Source organism: Vombatus ursinus, unplaced genomic scaffold, assembly GCF_900497805.2.
Source record: "Vombatus ursinus unplaced genomic scaffold, bare-nosed wombat genome assembly UNPS02015411.1, whole genome shotgun sequence".
Classification (NCBI taxonomy): domain Eukaryota; kingdom Metazoa; phylum Chordata; class Mammalia; order Diprotodontia; family Vombatidae; genus Vombatus; species Vombatus ursinus.
This window is the reverse complement of record NW_020955189.1, coordinates 897,033-907,572: the sequence shown is the minus strand read 5'-3', so window position 1 is coordinate 907,572 and position 10,540 is coordinate 897,033. Positions and strand designations below refer to the sequence as shown.

The window sequence follows — 10,540 nt, the reverse complement described above, 5'->3', positions numbered from 1 at the left end:
GTATGTATGAGAATGAGAATGTGTGTACATGTGAGAATGAGTGTGTGTAAAAATGTGTGTGAATGTGTGCATACGTATGGGAATGACTGTGTATGAGAATGTGTGTGTACATGTGAGAATGAGAATGTGTGTGTACATGTGTGAGAATGAGTGTGTGAAAATGTGTGTGTGAATGTGTGTATGTATGAGAATGAGAATGTGTGTACATGTGAGAATGAGTGTGTGAAAATGTGTGTGTGAATATGTGTATGTATGAGAATGAGAATGTGTATACATGTGAGAATGAGTGTGTGTAAAAATGTGTGTGAATGTGTGCATATGTATGGGAATGACTGTGTATGAGAATGTGTGTGTACATGTGAGAATGAGAATGTGTATGTACATGTGTGAGAATGAGTGTGTGAAAATGTGTGTGTGAATGTGTGTATGTATGAGAATGAGAATGTGTGTACATGTGAGAATGAGTGTGTGAAAATGTGTGTGAATGTGTGTATGTATGAGAATGAGAATGTGTATACATGTGAGAATGAGTGTGTGTAAAAATGTGTGTGAATGTGTGCATATGTATGGGAATGACTGTGTATGAGAATGTGTGTGTACGTGTGAGAATGAGTGTATGTGTGAGAATAAACGTGTGTATGTGAATGTGTATTGAGAGTGTGTATATGGGTGAGAATGAATGTATGTGAAAATGTGTGTGTATAAGTATGAAGATGTGTATGTGTGAGAATGTGTGTGTGTACATGTTAGAATGAGAGTGTGTGTGTGTGTGTGTGTGTGTGTGTGTGTGTGAAGGGAAGAGAGTAAGCACAGCTGGAAAGGCCAGTGGGAAGGAGGGAAGGCCTCCGCCAGCACCCCGCTATCCCTGTACCACCCTGTGCCCTCCTCCCACCATCTGCCTTCCCTGGGCCTCCTCTGCCTCTGCCTTCCTCCTCCCATACTGGTCTCGGGATTCCCGGCCCTGGGACGCTGGCCTTGGGTGGGCCCCTCACCCTGGCTGGCTCTAGACCTGAAGGCCTGAGCTCTGGCCTCCCCTGGCCCCCTCCTCCCTTCCTCCTGATGGGCCTGAGCCCCCTCCCCGCTCTTCCCCCTCCTCACTCCCTTCTGTGGGGCATCCCCAGGGAGAATGGGCTCTTGAGGGCGGGGTGGTCTGGCTCGCTGGTTCTTGTATCCCCAGCACAGTTCCTGGTACACAGTAGGTACTTAATAAATGTTTATGGCTGGATTTAGTGGTGTTCCTGAATTCATGGCAATCATGGATTTCCTTAATCAACAGAAACACCACAATAACTCCATCAACAGGAATTTGTGAGGTCTTTAGACATTAAGGAGGCAGGCTTTGGAGCAGGTGTGTGTGGCTGGACCTGACTAGGAGGGCAAGGGACCGGGGAGAGGTAACGAGGACCTGGACTACGGGCAGAGGCCGTGGAGGGAGGGGACATCACAGAAGTGGCATCGGCTCGAGGCCCAAAGCCCAGGTGAGACTCTCTCCAGCCTCATTTTTGAGTTGGGGCATGGTTGGGCGCGGGTGCCTAAAAGTGCCTCTACAGCCTGCCACACAAGCAGGGCCAGGCAGGACCAAAGAGGCTGTCCAGCCCAACCCTTTCATTTTACAAGTAAGGAAACTGAGGCCCATGGAGAGGAAGGAACTTTGCCCAAGGTCACCCAGGTAGGGTCTGACTCCCAGCCACTCAGAGCTCCCCACCAGGCCCTGGCCCCCGCCTTGGGGCTCCCAGGGCAGACGCCTGCCTGCTGGCCCTCCAAGCTGGCCTTGCCCCGGCCAGCCTGGAGGTCCTACCTTCAAGTAGCACTGGTACGTATTGAAGATCACTGGCTTCTGAGTGTTAAATTTGCGCTGCATCTCCAGGGTGAGACGGCTGATGGCTGGCTGGAAGTATGTCTGCTCTGCGTCCACCATCAGGCACACCCCGACCTCCAGGGCCTTCTGCAGGGGGAAGGGAGAGCAGGGACCAGGGTCACCCCAGCTCCAGCCACGGATGCTGTTGCCCACAGCCCCCCCCAACATCACACGCTACCTGCCGTCACCCACCACTCGCTGCCTCCCCCATCACTCACCATCCATCACCTCCTGCCACCCCACCCACCTGGCCCAGTCTGATCTGACATGAACCCTCGAGCCAGGCTCAGCCTCCCTCCCGCACTGATGGGTGCCAGATGAAGCCTCATCTTCTCTCTTCCTCCTCCTCACTTAAGCCTTTACAGGCCCCTCTTGGGACCCCTGGGAGCAGCCCTCTGGTTTATAGCTCCTTCCTAGGGAAACCATCTCCCTGTGCCTGCCCCGACCTGGCTTCATCTAATGGGTTTCCATAGAACTAAACAGTGATGTTGGGTGGGGTCTACCTGTCCAGGTATCCCTGGCCCCTCCTCTCCGGACAGGCCTAGAGTCTCCCATTTCAAGTGGGAGGCCCCAGGCTCCCAGGGCTGCTATCCCCATTGCCCCCTCCTTCAGAGATCATCAAGTTCAACACTCAAGTGACAGATGGGGAAACTGAGGCTTGGATGGGGAAGGACAATGCTGTTCAGACACATCTGGGAAGTGTGGAGGCAGGATTCGAATTCAGTTCTTTGGGCCCTAAACACCTTGACCTCTCCCCTCCCCCCTATGGGGTGGTCAGCAGAGCCTGACCTTGGCTAAGACATCTATCCTCTGCAGCATCCTCTTCATCTGAAGGTCTTCCTCCTCTGTGAAGTGAGACAGGAGGGGCTCCAGCTGGCCAGTCTGCAGGGAGGACAGCGGGGGTAAGGACGGCTGCCCCTGTGGAGCCCAGGCAGGGAGAGGAGGGACTTGCCCAAGGTCACGTGGCAGGATGCCTCCCGACTGCAAATTTGCTTTTCCCTCCCTCTGCACCTCCTGGAGAGATGGGGAAACTGAGGCCTGGCTGCCTGCAAGCAGGTGGGGCCAGGCAGAGGTGCCTGCTCCAGTGGGAGTCGGGGGTGGGGCATGTTTCTAGAACCCAGGAGGTCCCTAGAGGGCTGTGGGGCGGCTTCCCAGGCTGGGAGGACCGAGTTGCGCCGCCCCCAGAGTCTCCAGCGTCCGGGCCCAGCCCATCATCCCCAGCCAGAGTGGTCCAGGCATCCCTTTCTCCATCCCCATCAGCTGCTCTAGGCTGCCTCCAGTGGTCACAAGCGGCACTGCAGGACCAGGCCAAATGCCTCCTGGCGTCCTTACCCTCAACCCAGGAGGACGCAGGGGCCAATTCACATTTGTCTCCGTCTTCCCTGCTCCCAGTAGGCACTGAACTGAGGCCTGTGAGCCTGGGGTGAGGGCAAATAGCATCCCCAACCCCTTTTACAAAAGGGGAAACTGAGGCTCAGAAGCTGAGTAATTTTTGTGTGGTTGCGTGACTGTTAGCAATCAGCCAAAACGAGGAATGCAACAATTTTCCCCAAACCCCACTGACTGCTGTGGCCAGGATAGGATCATAGATCCAGGCCTGGAAGGGATATCAAGGGTCATGAGTCTAATCCCTCCATTTTACAGATGAGGAAACTGAGGCCCAGGGAGGCAAAGAGATTTCCTAATGTTCACAAAGGGACTAAAGTGTCAGAGGCAGGATCTGAACCCAGTCTCTGACTCTGCTTTTTGTTTCCCTGGTCAGCTCAATGTGTCCCTTCTGCAGGTGCCTTCCCTGGTTCCTGTAGCTGCTGAAGCCATCTGCTTTCAGACTCGCTTTGTCTGGCTGGCATGGCCTCCGTTACCCTGGGAGCCCCTCCAGGGCAGGCATCACTTTCTGCTCTTCTCAGTGCTTAGCCCAACACCTGGCACCAAGTAGGTGCTTAATAAATGCCCGATGAGTGCCTCCACACTCAGTTGATGGAGTCTACCCTGCCCCACAGCACAGGCCCAGAAAGGGGCAAGGCTGCTCCTCAGGAAGGAGGTGACTGATGCCCAGGCCTTCTGATTCCAAGGCCTGCGATCCTTCTGTCCCGTCAGGATCCACAGGGGTCCAAATCAGGGGTGATTTCAGATTGGAGGGACAGAGCCCTCCCAGGAGGCCTGAGCGGGGCCTCAGTAGCTACTGGCACCTTTCAGGGACATACGTGTGTGTGTGTGTGTGTGCGTGTGTATGTGCGCACGCATGTGTGTGTGTGTGTGTGTGTGTGTGTGTGTGAAGTCCCCATTGATCCCTGCTGGCCAGGCCCCTGGAGCGGCCCTGGGCTCTTGGTCTGTGCCAGGCCTGGTCCACAGGCATGTAGCCGCAGCCTGGAGCAGCCTTGCACTGCTTTCTCCAGCCGGGATGACTGGCAGCTGGGCCGAGGGGCCAGAAAGCACCTGGCCTCCTGCATCAGGAGGTGGGCAGTGTACTTTGGAATTGTGGCTGACCACTGCATGTAACCCCCGTGTTCCTGTGGGGCCGCAGTCAAGTAAGAATGAAGTCTGACGGTCACCCTGAAGAGGACGGGGTGCCTGGTGGCAGCTGGTCACCTTAAGAAGTGCCCGTGAGGGAGTGGGTGGAGGTGCCGCCAGAGAGGTCCTGTAGCTGGGGGAGGGCCCAGCACACTGGGTGGATGCCCCCACCCAGGCCCAGCAGGTAGGGAGGGGTCGAGAGCGGCATTACTTCAGGGGACGTCCAAATGGGGAGAGCCTGGATTCATCAATATAGCAACATGGCCCTGGTATGGGGGAAGGGAGCTGCAGAAGGGAGAGTGGAGACAGTTGGGGAGGTGAGGGGGGGTGAGGAGGGGGAAGAGGGGGAGGGACAGGAGGAGAAGGAGGGAAGGGGAGGAGGAAGAGAAGGAGGAGGAGATGAGGGAGGGGGAGGGGGAGGAGGAGGAGGAGGAGGGGGAGGGGGAGGGCCCCTGGCCTCAGTACCTGCACGTTGGGCACGAGGAGGAGTCTGGACAGCTGGGTCCTGCTGTCGATGAGGCTGTTCCAGTCCAGCAAGTCCACGGTGCTGAGCAGAGAAGGGCCACCATCGGACCACTGGCACGGTGGCCCCTTGGGCCCTGCCCCTCCTCTCCCACCCAGGGCCATGGGCCATGGTCCCCCTTCTCAGGCCTCCTGGGCCAGGCCACACTGAGGTTCAGGACCACGTCTGGCCCAGCCCCCGCCTGGCCACCGGGGCTGCATTTGTCTTAGCCCGGCCCCCACCAGCAGGCGCCCCTGATGCTAAGGTGAGGCGGGGCCGCACCCAGTATAGACACTCATGCTGGGGTAATCGCAGGCCCTCCAGCCCCGGCCATTTCACCCTCTAGGCCAAGCCCAGCGCTTTGCCTGGAGTTCTGCGTAGGGGCCTCAAGCCTACTGCTCCCTCCCCAGGCTACAGAGGAGGACACTGAGGGAGGGAGGGCAGGAATCGGGCACGTTTCCTGTGGGCCCCCTCCGCCCCCCACAGCTCTGCCCCACTCACCCGGACACCCCCAGCATCTCCCCTGTGAACCAGCTCTGGATATCGCACTTGGTGGTGATGCCCATGCTCTCCAGGCTCTTCTGCAACATGAGCACAGGGGGATCATGGGCCGGTGACCCCACTCCCTAAGGGGGCACCCAGGGACCTGCTGCTGGGGAGGGGTGAGGCGGGCAGGGTGGGGCCCTCTGTAACCAGGTGCCTCAGGAGAAGACAGAGGGAGTGGGGATGGTGTTTTAGCAGCTATGTATCACCCTCAAAATCCAAATAGAGACTGAAGGCTCAAGAGGCAGAGCTCACCAGCTGGGGTGCGGCCTGGCCCAGGACCCAGGACCCAGGACCCTGGCCTGCAGCCCGGGCCTCCAGGAAATCCCTTCACCTGATCTCTTGTCCCCCAGACATCTGGAGGCAAAACCTTGCCAGGGAGGATGAGCTGCATTTTACAGAGGAGGAAACTGAGGCTCAGAGGGGCAGGGTCACCCAGCTAATCAGTGCAGGAGCCGGGCTTGGCACCCACGACCCTTTCTTTGTGCCAGACTGCCTCTCCTGGATCCCTGGGCATGACCAGGCTGAGCTCTGCACAGCTGAGGCCACAGCCGGCTGGGCCGGCACGCAGCGTCCACCAGCGTTCCTCAGTCATCCAACCAGAGCCGGACAAGCTGGCCTCTGGCAGCCCTTGTGGTGGGCTGGGAGTGGACAGTCAGGCTTCTCTGGCTGCTGGGCACTGGCACCCTGGCAGCTTGGGAGCCTCTGCCTGAGCCCTGCTCTCCTCCCAGAGGATACGGCGATCCTGCCGCCTGTGGGGGGATGGAAGCTTCGAGCCCAAGGGAGGGATATGGGTGCTGGCATCCACTTAAGGCCCGGGCCGCCCAGGCCAGCACCCAGGCTGCCAAGTCATGGGACGTTCTAGAGCTGGACGGCATCACAGAGTTCAGCCCCTCCTTCTTCGGATGAGGAAAAGGAGGGATCTGTCCACGTTCCGCCAGCGCAGGCAGGATTCAAACCCAGGCCTCCCAATGGAGGGGACTGTCGGCCTCTGCCACCCCAGAGAGCTTGGCCACGCACCTGCACCTCGGACACCTGCAGCTTGGTCCCCATGGCCGGAAGCCCGGCCTGGCCCTGCTGGATGGCGATCTGGTGGAAGAACCGCCTCCACTTGGTCAGCACCTCAGAGAACTGCAGCTGCAGAGGGGCGGGGCAGGGCTCAGGTAAAGGGGCTGCTGCCCCAGGCCCCCTCCCCTCCCCGCCTTCCCACTGGGTCCCAGGACCTCCCCCCAACCTGGCCTGTGGGCGCGGGCAGGGATGGCCCCAGGGCCCAGCATGGATGGATAATGGAGCCTCACGAGCAGACACATGTGGCCCCCCAGAGGCCCAGGTCCTGCTCTCAAGGGGCTTACACTCTACGAGGGGCGCCACCGCCCCCGTGGGTGAAGGAGATACGGAACAAAGACAAAACTACGAACCGCCTCTGGAAAGGTGGGTGGGTGCCAGCTGTGCCCGGGGGTGGGGGGATGCCAAGGGGCTGGGTCACTTACCAAGAACTGGGGCCGACCCAGCGCGGTGAGCTTGATGGCGCAGAAGCCGTCGTCGCTGGCGCTGCCTGCCAAGAAGCCAACAGGGGCCATCATCAGGGCCCTTTCCTAAAGGGCCAATGGGGCTCAGGGGGAGGAGGGCCTGGGGCGTGGGCACTGCGGAGGCACGGCCTTGGCCAAGGTCCTTCCCTTGTCTGGGCCAGCTCCGGGCGCTGCCCAGGGTGCCTCACTGCTGCCACCTGGAGAAGCCAGGCTTCCTCTCAGAGGACTGCTTTTTGTCCTTCGAAGAGGACGCCCTACGAATCCAAGGTCCCGCCTTTCCCTGAGCAGGAATCCTCACGTGGATTATCGCTGCCCCATCCATCTCCACCATGATCGCCACTCGGTCAGCACTGGTTAGGTGCCTACTGGGCGCTAGGCACATGCCGATGCTGGCCTCCCACCACCATCTCCCTCACTACCGCTGGAGTCAGGAGGTTTAAATTCAAATTCGGCTTCAGATTATTCACCAAGTGACCTTGGGCAAGTCACTTAGTTCAAAGTAAGGCTGCCTTAGTTTCTTCATCTGTAAAATGGAGCTGATAGAAGTACTGCCCTCTCCAAGTTGTGAGAATCCAACGAGCTCACATGTGTGAAGTGTGTAGCGAGCCTGGCACCTAGTAGGTGCCATAGACATGCTGTTCTTGTTCCTGTGACATCCCTCTGGGCCTCAGGCCCACCCTGCACAAGCTGGCCCAGCCTGTGTCCTCCTGAGGAACATGTGCCCTGTGACCACCAGCTTTTACAGTCTTCCTCGTCGGCCTGATCGGACACGGACCCCCGTAGGGCCTCAGCTGGGCTGTTTCCCGACCGTCCAGTGAAGCCCCGTTGGCCCCAGCCCCCTCTGCCTCCCTGCCTGATGCAGCCTGGTGGGGCCACAGGTCCTCCTGTGCCACGGTGGGAGTGGGGCCCAGCAGCTCAGGAGACCTTTGTCCAGAGAAGTAAAGCGCCTTCTCGCCCGCGGTCATTCTGGAGGTGACAGCCCTCCCCAGATGAATGTTCCATGGCACCCAGGTCTGACCCTGTCCCTCCCCTCCTCAGTACCTCGGGTAGCTCCCTGGTGTCTCCAGGGTCCAGCATCAACTCCCCTGTTTAGCTTTCAAAGCCCCTCACTGCAGGCTCATTATCTATGCCTTCTGGACTCTGGCTAAACTGGCTTTTCTCTCTGTTCCTGTCTCCCACCTCCATGCCTTTGCACAAGTTGTGCACTACGCCTGGAACGCACGCCCTCCTCATCTCTGCCTCTCAGATTCCCATTTCCTTCACAATGCAGGAAAAGCTTCTGCACAAAGCCTGTCCTGGGCCCCCCCCCCCGACTGCCAGGGCCCTCCCTCCCAAATGGCCTGGAATGGATTCTCTTGGCACTTATTGAATGGGAGCCTCGGGGACCTCCTGACTCGTCCATGCAGGTCGGCGGGCAGGTGAGGCTTCTCTGATATCGTCTGCAATCGGTCTATCGGCAGCTTCTCTCTAGTCTGAAGCTCCAGGGTCTGGCCACGACCTTCTTCTTGTGAATCTGATGGGTCTGGGGGGCCGAGCTGAGAGATCTTACGGCCCTTCATGGTGAAACCGAGGCAGAGGTGGCCGAGCGAGCCTTCGGGGAGGCTCTGACCTCAGCAGGGGCTTCGATTGCGGTGGCCGTTTTGGGATCGACCGTGGAGCCAAGCTTGTCCTGGGGAGCGTCAGCCTGTGGAAATTGGCCAAACCGCCCTTACCCTGAACGCCCTCAGGAACCACCCCGAATTCCCAAGAAGCAAACTCCTGCAGACTCATCCAGAGGGCACCCCACGTGGCCCGAGGGGGCCTTCTTGCTCCACAAATCCTCACGATCAGGGTCCCGCACGGACGTACCGAACGCTTGAAGGTCTGCAAAGCACTTTACAGGTGTGATCTGAAAGGGCACGGCTGCGATCGTCCCCATTTTACAGATGAGGAAACAAGTGAGCAGCAGGGAAGTGGCTGGCGCAGGGTCACCGAGCTCCTTCCTTCTGCCGTTCCCATTACTGCCCTCCTACTCCAGGTTCCAGTCAAATCTACTATCTCTTGTGCACACCCTGTAGCTCCCACCACCAAACCTCTGTTTCCTCCTCCTTCATCCAAAGCCCGTCTTCTCTGCCTCCTCCAGGCAGCCTTCCCTGATCCTCAGTCAGGGCCTGGCTTGCCATGTCCTGGGTGGTGGAACGGTACATGTGTCTGTGCTCCCGCTCACCACCAGGTGGCATCTCCAGGAGTGCCCAGGCTACATCTCAAAACCGGTTTTCTTTTAGACCAGCACAGAGCTCCATGTACAGTAGGTACTTAATAAATATTGGCCAAATTGGTTGATTTGAACCAGTTTTGATCCTGGCTCTGACACTGACTGGTTGTGTGACCATGAGGCAGTCACTGTTTGGGTCTCTGGGCCTCAGTTTCCCCTTCTGTAAAATGGGATGGACCAGGTCCCATCTCGCTCTGATGTCCTACCCTGTTTGAGCTGCCCACTCCGTCCCTGTGGTCCCCACTCCTCCCATTCCAGCGATGGACACCTGCTGAAAGTCACAGGTGACAGGGAGAGGTGGTCATTCCTGCACTCCACCTCCCAGGGCCGTGGCAAGACCCGGTGCTGGGGGAGGCCTCTGCCGGGGGCAGCACGGCCCAGACCACTCACCAGAAGCATCGATACAGCGCAGGAAGTTCTCCATGTGATGGTCACACTTGGCCTCGTTGGCATAGAAGTAGGTGCGGGCGCTGGTGACGCCATCTCTCCGGTCCCCAAAGCCCCGATGGACCCGGAACTGCTTCTCTCTCTTACTGGCTCCTGCCCCAAGGAACAGGCTTGTTGGTCAGGCCTTGGGAAGCCCTACTTGGGGCCTGGGTGACCTGGGGCAAGTCTCTGGGCCTCAGTTTCCTCCTCCGTAAGATAAGGCCAGATGGCCTCAGAGGTCCCTTCTGGCTCTAAATCTCTGAACCTGTCAGTGCTGGGCCCCTCCCTGACCCCCTGCCTGGCCTCGGATGGAGCCGTGAGGAGAACCAGTCCCTTCCACTCGGGGAACATTTCTAAACCTGATGCCGGGGAGAAGTGGGGACGAGCCGGGGAGAGGGCCACTGGGCCAGAGGTCTCAGGATCACAGAAGCACAGCTGGAGGGGTCTCGGGGGCCGTCCGGGCCAACCCTCTCACTGGAGGCGCCCCACAACTGGGGCTGTCTGAATCCAATCCAATTCTACACTAGCCACCAAAGTGCCAGGCACTGGGGAGCCAAATGAAAGGATGTGCTCGGGAGGTACCCAACAACCAGAAGGGGCCTCACAGCCCCCCAGGACAGAGCCCCCGAGGCAATGAGGGAATGGCCTCTACCACCCCTCCCCCCGGGGGCCAGATCTGGGGGCCTCCGAGCCCATCTGTCTCTGTCTCTGCTCCCTCCTCTTTCTTTATCCCCTGTTCTTTGCCTCTTCTCTCCCTCTCTCCCACCCGTCTTCTCTCCCTCTCCCTCACTCCTTTCTTTCTCCCCCTGTCTCTTTCTCTCCCCCTCCTTTCTTTCTCCCCGTCTCTCTGTCCCTCTCCCCCTGTATCTTTCTCCCTCTTTTCTTTCTCTCTCTACCCCTTTCTTTCTTCCTCTCTC

At 58.6% G+C, this 10,540-nt stretch overlaps 1 protein-coding gene across 2 annotated transcripts in view; it reads right to left on the bottom strand.

Annotated features, from left to right (window-relative positions):
- LOC114032246 (proline dehydrogenase 1, mitochondrial-like) overlaps nt 1-10,540 on the bottom strand; it is a 36,212-nt gene that overhangs the window by 4,588 nt on the left and 21,084 nt on the right. For both annotated transcript variants that reach the window (XM_027847488.1, XM_027847489.1), the window contains exons 4-10: nt 9,588-9,737; nt 6,905-6,969; nt 6,435-6,551; nt 5,373-5,452; nt 4,835-4,916; nt 2,648-2,740; nt 1,799-1,945 (exon numbers count right to left, since the gene is read on the bottom strand). In XM_027847488.1, the coding sequence (XP_027703289.1) occupies nt 1,799-1,945; nt 2,648-2,740; nt 4,835-4,916; nt 5,373-5,452; nt 6,435-6,551; nt 6,905-6,969; nt 9,588-9,737 (734 nt within the window). The remainder of the gene's footprint in view (nt 1-1,798; nt 1,946-2,647; nt 2,741-4,834; nt 4,917-5,372; nt 5,453-6,434; nt 6,552-6,904; nt 6,970-9,587; nt 9,738-10,540) is intronic.